The following is a 19,159-nucleotide window of genomic DNA, read 5'->3' as shown; positions in this document are numbered from 1 at the left end:
GAGAGAACAAATAAAGAGAGGGAATTTGTGACTTGCAGATATTGGGGCAGATTTATAAAAAGTGTCCTAAGGTTAGACAGTGCAGAGTACAACTAAAGTGTCTAAAGCTGAATGATAAATCTGTCTATAAGACCTTCAAGTCTTACCTTGTACCTCCTATTAGTTGGCTTACTTTTACGCCAGAAAGTTAGGACACAATTCTGTCGGGTCAGCAGTATTTCTGGCACACAGACCTTTTTTTTTTTTTTTTGTGAGGCTACGCCCCTTCTTAGGCCACGCCCCATTCGTCGAGCTAGTTATAGGAAAGCCAGAAAACTGTCTAAAGTCCTTTAGAAATGTGGTACAGACGAGTTTTTTTTTTTTTGTTTGGTTTTTTTGTGCAAACTACGACAGAATTCTGTCATAAACAGATTAATAAATCTCCCCCATTGTATCAACATAGAGAGGGGTGATCATACAGGGGAAGGGAGAGGAAAATGTCCTGAAATGTAACTGCTTTGTATATGAGTCCAAGTGAGGGGAGTGTCAGGGCACTTGCAGCTGTTTGTAGTAAGGTCAGACCCGCCCCCACTGCACTTTCAGGTTGATTTGCATTTCTATAAACAGAAGGTCTCTGCACTGCTGTCAGAATGTAGCAGCAATGGTGTCCTTCAGCTCCTATTAAAAGCCTTATTATGATCTTGGGTGGTCTTTTGAGCTTTCGGGACAGTAATGTGATGACAGAGACGTATAATGCAGGAGTCATTCTGATTGGACGCTCGCTTCCTGCAAGTATTTCATCCATTATTCACACCGCTCCCTTTTGTGTCCTTTGTGAGATGTGATGTCGGGGCTATGGCTGTGAGAGTGTATATACTGTCTCCTCCTGAGACGTCTTCCAGGTGAGGAGGACTGGTACCTGATGTGAGCGGATTTCCTTTTCTAAAGCCCAGAGTTTTCTTTTATTAGGGATCCCAGGTGTTACATGTTTTCTGGTGACAGCTATGTACAGCGGCCTTCCCAGTACATGTCTTTACCAGCGAACGTGGAAGTCATGGATGACTGACCCTGCCGGAATATTCTCCTAAATCCAGAATGTAATGGAGCAGAGATGTTATTGATCATTGGTAGGATGTTATTTCCACTCATTGTGGCAGCAGATCCTGACTTTTGGACTGCATGTAAATCCCTGATTCCTGTCACCTGTTCCCTGTGGTGTTGACATAGACGGGTGACATTATTTGACTCCCGCTTGTGCCAATATACACATGACCCAGATTTCGGATTTGACTCTATGTTGCCTGAACCCCATGTGTACACATCCATATAGTAATATTATATTATTATTCCTGATGCTTGATTATGTCTCATTGATTCTGTCCTATAACCTCTCATCTTTTAGAGTATAAAGTCAGCTGAATTACTTGGCACCTTTGTGGATCCCGAGGTCTTCCTCAAGCTGATTTTGCCGGCTCTTCAGAAGTCTCCCATATCTTCCCACCTCACAGTGTTGGCAGCGTTTATTCGGGGAAGCTCCTGTGAGGCGCTGACGCCACATTTGCATCGTATTGCTGATGGCATTTCCAAAAGTGAGATCTGCCAGGGGTCTGAGAAGGTAAGAAACCGGTACCTAGTATGATTGCATATTTTTGTAATTTCCATAGGATTAAAAAAATTTGTCCTTATTTTGTGGCTAATTTTATCAAAAACTTGAAAGTGATATTAAAACCACCACCACCGCTGCTACTGCTGTGTATTGTTCTGCGTCTGGCTGTTTTTCAGGTCTGGACACGGCTCACGATCATTGGCTGCTGTTTAGTTAAATGTAACCATACATACATCTAATAGACTCCATTCTCAACTGGATTGGCCAACTCTGTATGGACCGGTCCAAACACTCCCCACACAGCAAATGTGGAACAGAGGAGGATGGGGGCAGTTGGATTTTCAACATGCCCACTCTTTAGTTCCCACAGAAGATAAGCGCTCTTACAGAACATATGCAAGCATTTGTATGAATGGGGAACCTCTTAGTTGGCAGTAAATGATCTAGGAACCACAGTCTGGTGCTGGTTTCAGTTTGTGGACCGACCATAGCTCGGCAGATCTGAACTTATTACACCACGGATCAATGTGAGTGCATTTCAGCAGAGCAACAGTAAGAATGTGGTGCACAGGCCAGGTTTTACTAGATCCTTAGTAACCAAATAATGATAGTATCTTGTAAATCTCCCCCTCTAATACTTACAGCACAGTAAAGATCAGTTGTCTACAAAGAGACAAACCTCAGAGACCCCTGGAAAACATTTGATAGTGGGTAGTCGGTACCGCCCGTTGATGGTGTTGGGATTGTGGGTAGTTGGTATCGCCCGTTGGAGGTTTCGGGGTAGTTGGTATTGCCGTTGATGGTGTCGGGATAGTGGGTAGTTGGTATCGCCCGTTGATGGTGTCGGGATTGTGGGTAGTTGGTATCGCCCATTGGAGGTTTTGGGGTAGTTGGTATTGCCCGTTGATGGTGTCGGGATAGTGGGTAGTTGGTATCGCCCGTTGATGGTGTCGGGATTGTGGGTAGTTGGTATCGCCCATTGGAGGTTTCGGGGTAGTTGGTATTGCCCGTTGATGGTGTTGGAATAGTGGGTAGTTGGTATTGCCCGTTGATGGTGTCGGGATAGTGGGTAGTTGGTATCGCCCGTTGATGGTGTCTGGATTGTGGGTAGTTGGTATCGCCCATTGGAGGTTTCGGGGTAGTTGGTATTGCCCGTTGATGGTGTTGGAATAGTGGGTAGTTGGTATTGCCTGTTGATGGTGTCGGGATAATGTTCTTCAGCAACTCTCCAGCTGTTGAAGTACTACAGCTCCCAGCAGGCCCAAAGTTAGAATATTGCAGAAGTGAAGAGCACTGATATATGACGACGATATTTGGGTGAATGGATCAGATCCACCAGTGCAAGATCTATCACTTTCTATAAGTTTTCTTCTTTGTGTTTTAGAGGGGAGTCCATATATAACATACATATACCCTGGACTAACAGGACAACCATATATTTATATATTTGCATTATTATTCTTCCTGTATTTTCAGCCTGAAACGCTTCATAGTATATCCTGATCATAAGTGTCACCAAACACATAGCAGAAATCCTTCCATATAATTAAAAAAAAAAAAAATTTCTCTTATGGAACAAAATCCTTGTGAGAATCCTTACAGATTAATCGTCCCCCCTCTAAAGAGCATAATCTCAATGCGTGCTATTGTTTCCCGGCCAGTGGTAATAGTAGCAATCTGCGGCGTGTTGACGTATCAGAGGATAATGGGCCGTGTATTTTTGTGTATATATGCGATTTTGCTATGAACAAAGCAAACAGCCCCACACTGAAGGGCGGTTATTGATGGCCCTTTTACAAATATGGCCGGCTCTTTCAATATCGGGTTGATGATAGACCGTCCATATGTGAAGCTTAATCCGGACGGCGGCGTGAACTAACTATGTAATAGTGTATTAGAAATGATGTGGTGTCGGCACCCCATGTCACCGGGTGCTGTGATCTTAATAGCGGCATAAGAGGCCCTTATAATGGAGGGTTCCCAGGTGTACGGCTCAGAATTGCGCACCTGGAGGATGGGAGAAACCAATGCAAATTTCCAGCTTGTTGCTAGATTGAATTCACTTTTGTTAGAGGGGTTAACCGGAAATGACTATTGATCGCTGATCATCGGGATGGGCCATCAATAGTTGATTGGTGGAGCTGAAACTCAGGATTGATAAGCTATTCAGCGTTGGAAAAAAGATGGTATAGGGCTAGAAGCGTTTGAATCCACATCCCTTTAGTGGCCAAAAGCTGTAATTACAGGGCTGCTACCAGGACTCTGAGCCAATTGTGGGGGGCGAATGTCCGCCACAAAACAATCAGCTGTTGTTGCCCGATCCTGAGATTTTAATCCTTTCCGAATAAACATTTCTCCATTGTGGGGCAGATTTACTTACCCGGTCCGTTCGCGATCCAGCGACGCGTTCTCTGCGGTGGATTCGGGTCCGGCCGGGATTCATCAAGGTAGTTCCTCCGCCGTCCACCAGGTGGCGCTGCTGGGCTGAAAAGCATCCGAATGCCGTAAAATTCACCGGGCCGGACCAAGTGAAGGTAAGCGTGTCCCAAGCGACACTTTTATTGTTTTAAATGCGGCGGTCTTTCCGAATCCGTCGGGTTTTCTTTCGGCCACGGCCCCCGATTTCCGTCGCGTGCATGCCGGCGCCGATGCGCCACAATCCGATCGCGTGCGCCATAATCCCGGGGCAATTCAGGGAAAATCGGCGCAAATCGGAAATATTCGGGTAACAAGTCGGGAAAACGCGAATCGGGCCCTTAGTAAATGATCCCCTGTGTTTCTAGGAAAAATTAAATTGCTATAAAATTCTTAATTTTTCTAAAGGTTGCCACCCAGCTTTCTGTGGTCACTGAATGGTTATTTTGCCTTTACTGTGCTCCGAAACCTTTATATATTTCATAGGTTTTCCTACTCCCATCCTGGAAAAATGTATGTGCATATTTCCCAGAATCCCCTTGTGGTTAGAAGGGTGATGCCACACTTGGTGTTTTGAACCCGTTTTTGGTCCGTTTTTAAGCAGTCTGTCCAAAAACGCATGCGTTAAAAAATGCTTCCGTTTTTGACCTGTTTTCATTCAGGTAATTGGTAAACCTGTCAAAATGCATGTGTTTTTTAACGGGCTGCTTAAAAACGGACCAAAAATGGGTTCAAAACGCCATGTGTGACATCACCCGAAGTCTCCACACCCCTGCAAGGTGGCAATAATTGACAAAGTATCAATTAGGGGAGCTTTTACTTCTTGACTCCTTTCTAGTTACCTAGAAAGTGTCAAGCAACATCTGAAATTGCAGTCCAATCTAAATGCATGTAATAGAGCAGGAGGAGATGAGCAGATTGTACATAGTGTCCTATCTACAGGCAGCATGTTATAGAGCAGGAGGACATGAACAGATTGTACATAGTGTCCTATCTACAGGCAGCATGTTATAGAGCAGGAGGAGCTAAACAGATTGTGCAAGTTATTTGCAGTAGAGAATTGTGATTAAAAAATGATGTCACTAGGACGGGTTGGTGACTAGTATGCTGCATGATTTTAGTTAGGTGAATGGTTACTGGGCTTGGTAGTGATGCCATGTGGAAGGTACGAGGACCGATTAAGACTAACATGAAGACTTATACTTTTATACTTGTAAAGAATCTGTAAAAGGCCTGGACTATGCTGTGTTCCTGTGTAGCTCTAGGATATCCCTGTATAGGACACAATCAGTTATGTGACATCAGAGCTAGATAAGAATCCTTACATTGGACACTATATAGATGCCTGTCCCTTACATATATGTGGTGATTTCATGGTGTAGGCGGACAATGGACATTATGATATTGTTCCGTTTTTCCGGTGCTTTTATGTTCAGTAACGTGCTAGAAAGCGAGATTACAGCAGACCTTGTTAATGCGCTGATCCCCCGAACCACAGGGAAGCGGCAGCTGCAGAGCTGTAACGTGAGCGCCAGCGACTCCATACCCTAAACCTATGTAACCAGAGAACATAGGTAGAGGCGACCCAGCTCCAACTTCACAGCCACCGGCTAATCTACATAGCGTCTACTCTCTGGGTCATGGGGTGGGGGTCCTGATCGTAAACTGGGTGGAAATAAGTCATTAGGTGGTGGGTGAAGTAATAGGGTTGTGACCCGCAATCACAGAGGAGCCGCTTAGTGTGAGTACGGGTGTTCACGTACCTCTTATGAGCTGCAACGTACCCCCCAGTGTCCCTATCCCCCAATGTGATGCACCAAAACTGACCAAAGAATAGACCTCACCCCAAGAGTAAAAACAGAATTACATAGGACACCTTATAAACTTTCCAACCTACATTTCCCATTACTCAGTAATTTTGACAAAATTAGCTTTTTTATCTTTATGCAAATGAGATTCTACTCTGGGGGTGAGGCCATATTTTTTGTTTACAGTAATTTTATTTTTGAGATCTTAATTTCTAAAAATCTTAATTCTGTGGAAGGTATCATTGCATAACCTATCTATCACTAATCCTGTTAAAGGGCAGAGGTAAGTAGTGACGGGAAACATAGAAAGTGAATCTGTGCACTAGCAAACACGGCACCGCCCCCTTTGCACTAGCAAACACGGCACCGCCCCCTTTGCACTAGGAAGCACATTTGTTAAAAGGGGAGAAAAAAATGAATGAAAGGAAAGTTATGGCAGCTGTGATGGAAAGGGGGTTAACTAGGTATTTTAGTGAAGTGTGCCCCTTTTGGAGAGGAATGCCGGTTACTATAGGTAACTTTACACGCTGGTATTTCTGTACCGTGGATGGCTATCGCATCTAGCGCAGGTAACTGTGTGGCGGATAATCTTAGGCGGCCATCTTTGGCCATGTGAGCGGTATGCATGGTATGTAACATTATACAATATCTGCATCTCTCATCTGCACCTCCTAACAATGGCTCCTCTATGATGTCTTGTATTGGCAGGTGCTGTACCTGGAGCAGTTACTGTGCTGTGTCCAGTCTATGATAGCTGTATGCCGCCAGCAATGTGCGCACATCAGCCTGCAGGCTATGAAGGTCCTCGTCACCATACTCGCCAGCCCGGCCTCCGAATCCCTCTACCACAAGGTGAGACTCCCAGCTCATACCGCTTAGAGAAACTGTGTGAACATACTGCCCCCTGCTGGAAACCGATGGCTCCTTAGTTAAATACAACGGTTCTCAACCTTCCTGATGCTGCAAACCATTAATACAGTTCCCAATGATGTGATAACCCCCCATAACTGTAATATTGCTATGGTCATGAGTTGTAATCGTAATTTATTTTCACATTTCAGTGCAACTTCCTTCACGAAGTGGCTCTGTCTGGCACTGTGCCCAAACAAGTCTCCTTTCTCATGGCGCTGTGCCCATGTGATGATGGCATCCTCTTGTGTATGGAAGTCATTACACTTGGGGCAGGGTGGGCCTAGGGCAAGGGGAGCTGCCACGCCATGCTGCAGATAGGCTTCCTCCTGCTGTCCAGTTTTCTATCTGTCTCCTGGCATCACTGCAGCTCTGGAGCGGTGTCTCCGTTCCTAAAATCATCAGAGATATGTTTTTTTCTGATGGTCTTAAGTGACGCCTGCAAAGTGGTTCGTTCAAACCTCTAAGGCGTCGCTGCTGGTTGAGAGCCACTGGTTTAATATATCACATAATTACCCTCAACTATATATGTAAATGTATATTACCACTAAAATCACTTAATTTATTGCACTTAAGAGATCTCTGCTCCATTCATATCTATGAGACTGCCAGAAATGTACTACGGTATATTCATCAGTCCCATTGGAGATGGTGCATTCCCACTACTGCTCTGTCACACAGATGAATTGGGGATTCTATTGTAATAATCGCTTCTGGATAGGTAGATTAATCAAGATGGAGATAGATGGATATTAGATAGATAGCACTTGGTGCACTGGGTTGCACTAGTGTATGAGGTCTCTTTATTGTAATGCTGCACAGCCCCTCTGCTCTGAGTAACTGCTGCAGTATTCAAACAGAAGCTGCCACAGCAGGTTGGAGCGGCTTTGCCGTAATACCCCACACACCAGTGCACAGATCTCCAGGGTAAATACCTAACACTGCTTGTGGCTTTGTTTAGTGATGGGAGACAATGATCCAACTGCTCCAAGTATAGTGTCCTTTATTTACCTGGTGCCAAATAGCTGGGTGCAAGAGGTGACGGCTCCCTTACCACCAGAACCTGCTATTGGTGGTCTGTCCTGAGAATAGGTCATCGTTTGTTATTCCTGGCAACCCCTGTCACTCATAATACCCGAATGGGATGTATAGAATGAACAGATCAGGCAAAAGTGTCATCGCACCTATAAACACACTAAAACAAAACCACCATATTCCGATATGTTTGTGCTAGATGTGCAGTTTTTGTTCAGGACCCATAAAATTCTTATCCGCAGACATAGGATCAGGTATGTAATGCACATCCGCATAATCCATCATCAATTTTTTTTCTTGTCGGACCATTGAAGAGCAGACGCAGCGTCAGCAATGTAATGTTCTCCAGCAGTGCATCGTCTTCTCCCGAGGCACCCGTCACTAACCTCATTCCCATCGCCTTGTAGAGCCCAACAGCATTTACGATAACTAAAACTGCTACATGATTTGTTCCTGTTGTAGCGACCCACGGCCTGATCCATGCACAATCTCTTATCCCTGAACGCACCCAATGCCCCACATAATGAGATATGACACTGGAGAGGTCCCGCATGGGAAGCAACGATGTGCACATCACCAGAGTAATAGTCTGCAGAATCTGGCAGAGGTAGATGTTCTGCAGATGATGAGGCTTGTGCTGTAGGAATCTGCTGATTGCTCCATAACGTATTGTCTTCTGTGCGCTGATGGATGGCGCTGTATCTACGCTCTCAAGATACTGGGGCACAATGGATGCATGAATTTACATGGGGTGTAATGCCAAGGCAACATGTTGGAGAGCAGGTGAAGCAAAGAGGATATATTTTCAAGAAAATATTTAGTGGCAGGACCGCCCACTGGACTCCTAATAGAATAAAATATACAAACTGTTGAGCTCTGCCAGCTTTATAATAGGATAGGATAGTATAATCTGCTCAGCTCCTCCTGCTCTATAACATGCTGCCTGCAGATAGGACACTATGTACAGTCTGCTCAGCTCCTCCTGCTATATAACATGCTGCCTACAGATAGGACCTTTATGTACAATCTGCTAATCTCCTGCTCTATAACATGCTGCCTACAGATAGGACCTTTATGTACAATCTGCTAATCTCCTGCTCTATAACATGTTTCCTGCAGATAGGACACTATATACAATCTGCTCGGCTCCTCCTGTTTTATAAAATACTGCCTGCAGATAGGACACTATGTACAATGTTCTAGGTTCCCTTTCAGTTACGAGTTACAGACATGATCTACACTGTGTCATTAGTTGCTATTTCTGAACCCGTCAACCAGACATAACAATTGACCATTGCTACTTACTCTCTTCTTCGTTTCAGATTCAGGATGTGATGCTGTCACTAGCAGAGGTACAAGGTGTGAACGGACTCCAAGGCCTGTACCAACAACACATGCCAGAGCTAATGCATTGGGCATCCAAAGGCCATGAGCACTGGACCAGTTTTTCCATGGAACGGGCACAATTTGAGATCCTGGTCTCAGAATCTGGTAAGGACTGTCAAGGCGTAGTCAACCAGGATCGGGCTAGCTTGTCTATAACCAGCATGATGCATAGGCCGGCAGTGGAGCTGTATACACACATCAATCAAAAGAATTGTTTAGATTTGATTTAATTCATTTGTATATTAAATAAACTTTAAACACTGATGTAATATATCTTAAAGGAAATCTATCATGAAACTCAAGTATGTCAGATCCAGTTACCATGTCTGCGGTAATCTTCTTATACCTGTTATCCATGGCCTCCTTCCTTCTACAATCAACTTTTAAAATTATGCTAATGAGTCAGAGAGGCCCCCGGAGAAGTTACCAGAGCTCTTCCATGCCGCAGCTTTACAGGCCGTCATACTGTCTCATCCTCCCTGAAATAGTGAAATAATCTCACTATAGCAGAGGAAGTTACAGCACACAGTGAGAGGGGGAAGTGCTCCAGCACAGTGTAACAGTTTATAAAGCTACAGCACAGAGGAGCGCTGCTAACACCCCTAAAGCCCTTTTGGCTCCATAGAATAATTTTAAAAGTTGATTTTAGAAGGAAAGAGGCCATATATAACAAATATAAGAAGATGACTACAGTCTCTGTGCCCGGATCTATGAGTAATGTCCCTGGTTTATCATGAAGGATTTTGATGGTAGATTTCCTACACCGCTGCGGAGTACAATAGAAACGCCGGACCACTCTCAAAGCGTGAGGGGCGGGATTAGGAACGCTGGACAGCTCTCAACGCACAATAGATTGGCGGTGTCTGCAACATGTCATGTGGCAGTCACCGCCGATCTATTGTGCATTGAGTGCGGTCCAGCATTTCTATTGTACTCCGCAGCGGTATTGGATAGCGTTACCGGAGGTTTCCAATAATGCTATCATTGTAACACTGCTGCGTCTGTTTTAGCACTAGGAGCTGCTTACTTTAGTATCAGAAATTGCAGAGCCCAGCGCTCGGGTATCTGTCTGAGAGTGCTGGAGACGGCATTGTGCAATTTCTATCTCTCCTGTAGTACTAAATATAGTGACAGGACACAAACATGCTCTGCCGGTCCATCAGTCCTCCGGGTACTCCGGTTTCCTCCCACACTCCAAAACATACTGTTAGGTTGTTTAGATTGTGAGCCCCATGGGGACAGGGACCAGTTTGACATGCTTTGTGCAGCGCTGCGTAATCTGTGTGCGCTATATAAATAAAGAATTATTATTATTATTATTATCAGTCAGTGAGAGCGGGACCCCCTTTCTTATGATCAGACAGTGTTCCAGCAGTCGGACCCCCATGGATCAGAACGTTATACCCTGTCCTGTGCATAGGGGACATGGAATGCTTCACCCCCTTCCCCTCCACCATCTATCACTGACATTTAGATCCTGAATATATTTTATAGCCGGAGCTGAATCATCTTTTTAACCTCCTCCCTCCTGGACAGTCTTGTCCCATGTAACATAATCTTCCCATTGTCCCGCTCTGCATCCTTATAAGTTGCGGTGTCTCAGGAATGCTCGGCCCGTTTGGCCCAGGGGCAGATACCGCTCTCCCTGCCATGCTATGTGGTAATTATAACCCCCAGGATTAATTTCACTAATTAATGTGTATTTGTCTTTGTTTCATGATATTAAAGTGTTATTGGCTGACATTCCTGCCCGGGACGTTCATGTCTCCCTTTGCTTAAATATTTTCTGGCCTGGACTTTTCATTTTCTTTTAATTTGAGGATACATATTTTGGTTTTGCGGAAGCAATATTGGTTTGGAGTGTCCCTCGAAGTACATGATAGAGTCTTCTGCCCGTGGTTACTGGTGTGTCATGGAGTAACCTTAGTGTGGGAAGGAGGATCATACCTTATTCCTCAGTGATGATGGGGCCCTCATACCACAAGCCTGACTTGATTTGAGTACTTGTTTTTTGTATCCATAAAGGGGTTGAAAAACATGGCTTCTTTCTTCCAAAAGAAGCTCCTCTCCTGACCATGGGTATTGCATGGTATTGCAACTTGGCTACATTCATCACTATACAGCTGAGCTGTAATACCGGCACATACCTTGGTCAGGTGTGGCGCTGTTTTTGAATGAAATCAGCTGATGTTTTTTAACCTCCTGACAGCCCCTTTAAGTGTCTCATTGCAGTGTTTTTTCTTCCTGGCATCCCTAGGCATGTAAATGTACCATGCTAACCATTTGCAACAAGTTATGCACAGAATTTGGGACAACTTGCTGATTGGTGGATGTCATAGTGGTGGGAAACCCACGGATCACAAGAATGGGGGATGAGACAACCAATCCGAAAGCTATCCCTTATCCTGTGGAGAGGGGATGACGCACCTTTATGTTATGTAGTGAATCGGGGAGGCTAGTCATGTGCTGAACCTTCTTTCTAAAACCTAGGTGTAGTCACTAGCAATTTTGGTCGGACAAGCTTACTCCGTGCACTCGCAGAATTTCACAGACTAAACCTAAAATCGTTCTGCAAATCCGTTCTTTTATTCGAGGCTTGATCCTGGAAATCCTGCTGGCGCACCGACCCAACTTGATTGTGGGCATCCAGTCTTACTTCAATTTTGACTGTCCAGGTGCAACTGCATCAGATGCCAGCCATTGATTATTTGGGATCTGTTCACATTTATCACTTGCCATCAGCTTTGTATCCTCTTTTGCATCAGTTTTGTGCTAAAGTCATGTGATATATGTGAACAGACCCTTAGATGCCATGATTGCAGTTGCCCGTGGCTGCTATGGCTCTATTTACATATCTCACTTTCCTCTAGCACAAAACTGATGCAAAGAGCATGGGTGCCGCCATATTGGCTTGGATCACGGCCTCCCATAGGGGCTAAGAGATGGGTTGTATCTATCAAAGGCGCCAATTTAGTTTCCAGTCTTATATCGATGCATACATTTCCATATATAGGGACCGGCCTCTGTGTATAGAAGTAATAAATGTTGTGTATTTCAGGGCCTGTGATTGGAGAACATCTCGATCTCCTGCTGCCGGTTTTGAGGACCTGCCTGCACCCTGACAAGGAGCCACAGATGCGACTGAAACTCTTCACCCTGTTGTCCAAGCTCCTGCTGAAAGCCAACGAAAGCGTCAACTCCAGAGGGTTTGTTGAGGCTCCCGCTCGCCCTATAAAACAATGGGCGCTCATTCATACAATTTTGGGCTCTTCTCATAGAGTGTCCCGGGCAGGAATGCTTGAAAGGCGTATTGTTCTGCCAGTCCTACACAGAAATGTTACTTAATTAAATTACTAAGGAAAAACAATGCACAAGCGTCGCCACATGTGGGAGAGGAAGGAACAACAAACTCGTCTTCCAAACTTGAGACCTATAGTACACGAGAGCTGAAGCCTCTCGCATGTCCATTTTGGGGGAAGAGGTTGTGTTTTTTTGGGTGGAGGGCATTTTTCTTTGCAATTCCTCCATTATTCCTCCTGGAAATATATAAAAGATTAACAAATTAGTTATCAAATGCCCAGTCAATGATATATTCCAGCAGAGTCTGATACTTTTGGAAATCGTACTGTAGGTAGGGGGTATTCCATGTACCCAAAATAAAATTACAATATCTTGAATAAGTCCACAAGCAACTAAATCCCCTCTGATGTAAAAAAAAAAAAAACACATTATGCCGAAGATTTTACATCCACTTTATATTATGTCAACCACCACACATCTCTAACCTGAGACAGATGTAAGACCTAGAAAGAACAACACATGGGCTCCAGTAGTCACAGCTCCGCCCCTGTTGCACCTAGAGAATCATTTGCATATATTTACTTTAACTGTAATGATGAAATCCTTCCCATAAGTCTATAATCTATTAGATCACGATGCGGTAACTTTCCATGAATTTTGTCTTATCGAAGCTCATGGAAGGTAAGTCTAATGGAATAATGTAATGAATAGTTACAGATATTTCAGAATTTTCCGTCCGTTTTTTGAAATCCGATTACTTGTGTTGAAGTGCCCCCTGCTGGACACTTCAATAGAATAATGAGTATATATCGATTGAATGTGCCGCAATCAACACCATATATTTATTTATATGGATGATGCAGGTGAACAAATGGATGGATTATTATGACATTAGACACAAAGCCGGAGGGAAACGTTGCACAGAAGTAGTTTGATGTATTGATATTTGGTTTGTTAAAAGCTCTGTGAACATAGTGATACACATAATAAGTGATTGCTTCCCATGGCACATCAGTCCCCCTTAGACCAAGAAAACACACACAGAGTTGTATCCCCAAAACTAAACATTATATCCGTTGTATAGATCTGAAAAATTAACATCACCGACCATTGATGATGATAAAGGGCATCTACATAGAGTAGCGCCGCATTGTGTATATAGCAGCGTCCAGATCCACCTAATGCTCGGCCACTCTCCCCACCGCCAGGTAACTGCGGGTCAGCCAATAGGAATAGGTTTCAGTCCTGCTTGTCAGGAAAGGAGCAAACCTTCTGCAGTACGTGGTAGTATAGCTTATTCTATGGGTAATCTAAGTAGGGGAAGAATTGTCTGATGAATGGGGAAGGAGACTGATTATTACCTTCCCTTAGCTTACAGATGATACCCCCTATTTTGTAGATGGGGAAGAAGGGTCTAACTGCAAGACCACTTATGTGAGGTATAGAATTGGTTTATTCTTTTATTTACTCTATATTCCTGAGTTTTTCCCAAGGAAAACTTACATTAGAATTGTCCTTGATCCTTGAACATCTCATGTCTCTTTCCCTTGCAGGCAGTTCCATCTTTACTCTGAGACTCTCATCAAGGACATCCTGGTTCCAAACCTGAAGTGGTACGCTGGAAGGACGGCGGGGGCCATCCGGACCATCGCCGTGTCCTGCCTCTGGGTTCTCCTTCAGAGCGATGTTCTCTCACCTGAAGAGGTAACGTCTGTCTGGAGATCTTGGTGCAAGTAAAATCTACGTAAAGCGTAATGTATTCACAGAAATATTTCCCTGCAGGGTTAGGCGATGCAGTGACTTCTGAAATGTAAAGAGTCAAATAAAAAAGAAATTAAGTGTAAAGGCCAAACTGCCTGGGTATTGATGGGTTAAAGAAAGCACAAAGCATTTTGGTTTTACTGCCAGTCTTCATGCACTGACACCCCTTCTCTCTCCCTCCTGTCATTTTCAGGTTCTGCCGGTACAGGAAGTTCTGATGCCGCAGGTTCTGGCCACTCTGGAGGAGGATTCAAAGACGAGCCGGCTGGTGTCATGTCGTATCATCAAGACTCTCCTGGGAATCTGTGGACAGCACTTGGATCCAGATAAACTGAACAAGATTTACCCTGGTACATCCTCAATTGTGTTGTGTTGATTTTCATGCACAGTTAAAGGGGTTTACCGGGTCAATTTGTCACACCTGTCTTCACACTTTGGCCCATATATATAATTTGGTCATGTTTTGACACTTGCAAGGGTCTTCTCTTCTCTCTTACAATTCCTACACTTATATATACGTTTTCCTTATGCAGCCTCACTATAGCCCTCAGATTTGCAGCTTCGTCCTCCAACCCCTTTTTCCATCCACTCCACACATCCATAAAAGCCGTACAGGACCATGTAGGACGCTTCACCTCCGACCTGTCCATCCATACATGTCCTAGCAAAAGTGAACACAGGATCCAAAGAATAGATTTCGATATAGAGAACAATTTTTTTTTCACTGCCACTACTAGTATGAATCTGATGGTGAATGATTCTGAAAATCCTGCATTCACTGTTGTAAATTGTCACTGAGATTGACCAAGATTTTGAAGCGTAGCTGTAAAGCTATAGTGATTTTAACAAATTATTATATGTGATTCCCCCTTTAAAAACAAACAGAACGATCCTTACTTTGTGCTGCTCACCCTTTTCTTTCCTAAGTTCTGGCATTTTCTGTTCTGAAAGTGTTTGACAAAAATCTTTCTCACCAGAGGTGAAGTGGGTGGAGACTAATGTCTGTCAGTCTATGCCCTCAAGCTGAGGCCAGTTAGCTTGCCCACAGATCCCATGATGCCCTGTGTTCTCTCTGAGTAATATAGCATTAAATCCACTTAGTTTCCCACAAGTAAAACCACTGCACAGAGCACATACAGGATGTATATGATGACAGCCTGGCAGCTTCCATCACATGGAGGAGCAGGGAACATGTAATAATTGGTAGAAATCATTAGTACAACAGTGACATGAAGTCTATAGTCTGTTCTGTGTGAGCTCCATGGGTTAACAGCTTATCTGCACAGAGCACTAAGTGCAGTTGACAAGTTGGGGGAGGGGAGCAGCATGAGGTGCAGAGAGAGAGACAGAGAAAGTTCTGTGGAATCACAGACTGGGATGGAGGAACTGATGGGTAACAGGGGAGATCTTGTTCCTCACTATTCTATGTAGGAGACATCTGTAGACACCGTTCTGAACACACTCGGCTCTGCTACATACACAGAGAGAGCTCTGTCACATGACCCTCCCCTCCTAGAAGAGTGTAGATTTGTTTATCTGATGGACTCCAGGGCTTGTCTGCACAGGGAGAGGAAGCAGCTTCATGCAGCAATGAGATAATCTGAGGGGTATAGGAAAGAAACTGCTGGATTTGGGTAACAAAGATAATAGGCAAAGTTTTACAGTTACTCTTTAATGATATGGGGAGGATCATGTGTACAAGAGGTCAGAGATTTATGAGGGCTTGTACATCCATTTTCTGACATACAAGCCCTAAAATAATGAGAATTTCTTGCAAACTGCCAGGAATTGTGTTTTTTGAGCTACAAAGGATCCTGGAAAAATTAATATGGAGAATATTAACATTTTGACCTGGTTCCTTTGAATTGATAGCGTGGGAGCAACTCTCGCCACACTGTGTTATCCTGTACTGTAATACAAGGTTCCTGGACTACTATATATTCTGTATGTAACTTACAGAAGTTGTAAAGCGTCTGGATGATGCGTCAGAAGAGGTGCGGATGGCGGCAGCTAAAACCCTAGGTCTGTGGTTCAAATTTATCGATGAGCGGTACGAGAGGACGACGTATCGGGGTCACCTGGAATTCTTATACCGCTGTCTCCTGGTACATCTGGATGATACGGATACAGCTCTCCAAGCTACAGTACTAGGTGAGTACTTGTCCAATCTTCTGTAATCTACAATGGTGTCCAGAGCCGCTGCCATCCACAGGTTGTATGTGGTATTGCATCTTCACACTATTCCCTGCAGTGGCTCAGCGCTATAGAAGCAATGGATCGGTGCTGTGCAGGTTCTGGGTATTTTTGTAATCCTTTGCAACATCTTAAAAATGGGTCAGACGCTGGAACAGTGTTATGACTGTAGAGGGTGTGTGTTGAGGCTGACTAGATGTAATGGTGATAAAAATGTGGGTAACATTGATATGTTTGGTATTTTTGGGATAGATTACAGGCTGAGCCAATCCCCCAGAGACCCTGGGATACTTGTGATGGCCTCTCTGGCACCCGTATGGGGTCCCAGCAATTGGACTCCATGCAGTAAGACATTTGCCTCCTATGTCATGTGAAAAGAATGAAGCTGCAGTACCCTGCCTAACCTCTATTATATAGATGGCGTACATGTAGACAGACTTCTGTGGGTGCGATGAGTTGGATCCCTTCCAAGCTCAGATGTATGCTAGAAACCAGATGCCCCTATCTTCAGATCTATAGTACCTAATAACCTCATTTTGGTGCCATATTAAAGATGGGAATCTCGTCTTTCAGATCGCATCAGGCTTATAAAAAAAAAAGTGGGAACCTTTTTAATTCCCTGTATCTCTAGTTCTGTAGCTCACGAAACCACAAGCTTGATGTGATCTAGGTGCTATAGAACTAAAAATAGGGGTGTGTCCCCCTGCAACCTCTAAACTTGACAAATATGACTCTTCTCTGCTCATTTTGACATGACTTTGGAGGATTTTTTTACAGATGAGATTTCACAAAAAAGAGGGACTTTTAGAAAGGATATTTTATCTCCTACCTGACAGGTTCCCTTTAAGTATTGCATGTGACTCCTTCACCTCTTGTTAGAAGTCTTTGGTCTCTTCTTCATGTTTGCAGGTTATGGCGATCACTGACTTTCTGTTTTTAGCTTTGTCATTTGACGTCTGGGAGACAGCAGCGTGTTTGATGACAGATGACAGGTCCATGTTAATCTGTTGTACAAATTGCCGCCTGTCTGTGCCGCCAGGGAATGATGTATGAACCTATCCGGACTCTATTTACATCCATAAATCATGCTGGTATAATGTGACGGGGTGCTTAAAGGGGAAAAAATAGACCTATTATCTGGGCACCTTGTCAGACATACTCAATTGATCACGGCAGCTTGGACATGGCGGGATATTTGTCTCTTAAAGGGGTATTGCCTTCTCTTTCTCGCATAGCCATAGAATATGCTACAAACACATGATCAATTCGTGTCCTCCTTGTAATACCTGCTTCGATCTCGAAAATCGGGCCCAAAATTCAGTGGCAGGGGATCGTCATGTGTGAGTCTATGTATTTAGACTCTGATTCATGACCCCCCTCTATACAATGGGAGACCCTTCCTCAAAATAGATGCAGGTCATAGAAGACCCACAACTTATGCATTGAATCACTTTCATTTATTCATTTAGATTTGTTTGTTTCACCAGCAAGAGAATGTGAATTCACCATGTAGCGGCATCACATTCCATATTCTGTAGCACTGATCTATAACAAAGTTAACGTAATGGTGAAACAAGATGATTTCTGCAAAAATTGCCAATTTTTTTTTGCAGTTGTCACCATCTGCATGTAGTACCAGACTAGTGACTCTAGGGGGCAGCATCTTACCATAATGATTATTACCACTGACATAACTTGCATCTAATATAAAGATGTTCTTCACTAAAATTCTATTTTGGTTTCATTGTGAATCATTCTAAACGATCTCGGCTAATAATATCCTGTGTCTGTGGACTCGTTTCTTGCAGATGTTCTTAAGGAAGGGAGCGTCGTGTACCCCTCAGTATTAGTGCAAGAAATAGAAGCCATGAAGCATAAACACAAGACCCCAGACTATTGCGATCAGCTCCTTCTACACATCCAGAACCACAGCAGCGCATCCACATAAAGACCCCCAATGTGATCCAGGATATTCATTCATGTATTTATTTTACACCGCCAAAATATTATTTTTTCATGGACAAAATGACATATTTTATGCTCTGAATACACCAAGTGCCTCTCTCTAAAATTGACAAGGATTTACAAATCCGTTTTCTCTAATATATAATATTGTGTTTATGTTTACTGAATAAACCTGCCGGATGGTTTTGCATTTTCTTAATTCTACCTCCCCTTCAAAGTTCTAAATTCAACTATAAAACATGGATGAACATCCAGGTATTTTGGGAGTTATGCAAATACATTTTCCAGCATGGGATAAGGAAAATATTCCCTTTTTTTTTTAGCTACCATGGTAAACGTAATTTGCATGTTTCCCAAAATCCCCCAGTGCAGCGTCAGTTGCTGTCGGTCTCCACATGGCAGAAAGGCGGCCCTGATTGGAGAACTCTTGCTTCCTCATCCAGACATTCACATACTAGGAAAACATGGTTTTTTTTTAGCTTTTTACTGTGGGTTTAGTAATGATAATTTAGGACAAAAAACTCCATGTTTTATCATAAGGAAGAGCCGAGATTTGCACACTTGCCAGTAGGTGGCACCACTGTCTTACTGCATGTCTGAGAATTATTGTTATTGGGCTACATTCTTATTATATGTATTTATCAGCGCATGCGCTTGGAAAGCTTCCAGCGTACACACTGAGCGTATTCATAGGTATATACTGGCAGGCAGGAGCATCCTTTATATTGTAAATACTATGAAAAACCTAATATGGAATGACACAGCAATATCTTACCTTCCTGCTGAGTGATACAGTCAGTGA

The 19,159-nt window shown here is 43.7% G+C and overlaps 1 protein-coding gene across 2 annotated transcripts in view; it reads left to right on the top strand.

The window, feature by feature from the left end:
* The window catches only part of DNAAF5 (dynein axonemal assembly factor 5), a 41,965-nt gene extending 23,413 nt beyond the window's left edge, over positions 1 to 18,552 (top strand). The window contains exons 6-13 of one of the 2 annotated variants that reach the window (XM_072120468.1): positions 1,382 to 1,594; positions 6,517 to 6,660; positions 9,075 to 9,243; positions 12,197 to 12,344; positions 13,992 to 14,142; positions 14,393 to 14,549; positions 16,159 to 16,350; positions 18,201 to 18,552. In XM_072120468.1, coding sequence (XP_071976569.1) covers positions 1,382 to 1,594; positions 6,517 to 6,660; positions 9,075 to 9,243; positions 12,197 to 12,344; positions 13,992 to 14,142; positions 14,393 to 14,549; positions 16,159 to 16,350; positions 18,201 to 18,340 — 1,314 coding nt within the window. In that variant the 3' untranslated portion in view covers positions 18,341 to 18,552. The remainder of the gene's footprint in view (positions 1 to 1,381; positions 1,595 to 6,516; positions 6,661 to 9,074; positions 9,244 to 12,196; positions 12,345 to 13,991; positions 14,143 to 14,392; positions 14,550 to 16,158; positions 16,351 to 18,200) is intronic. The other variant, XM_072120469.1, reaches the window with a different exon arrangement.
* Positions 18,553 to 19,159: the final 607 nt, after the last annotated feature.

This window comes from Engystomops pustulosus, chromosome 8 (genome assembly GCF_040894005.1).
Source record: "Engystomops pustulosus chromosome 8, aEngPut4.maternal, whole genome shotgun sequence".
NCBI classification, from domain to species: Eukaryota; Metazoa; Chordata; class Amphibia; order Anura; family Leptodactylidae; genus Engystomops; species Engystomops pustulosus.
This window is presented reverse-complemented; position numbering and strand designations above follow the sequence as displayed.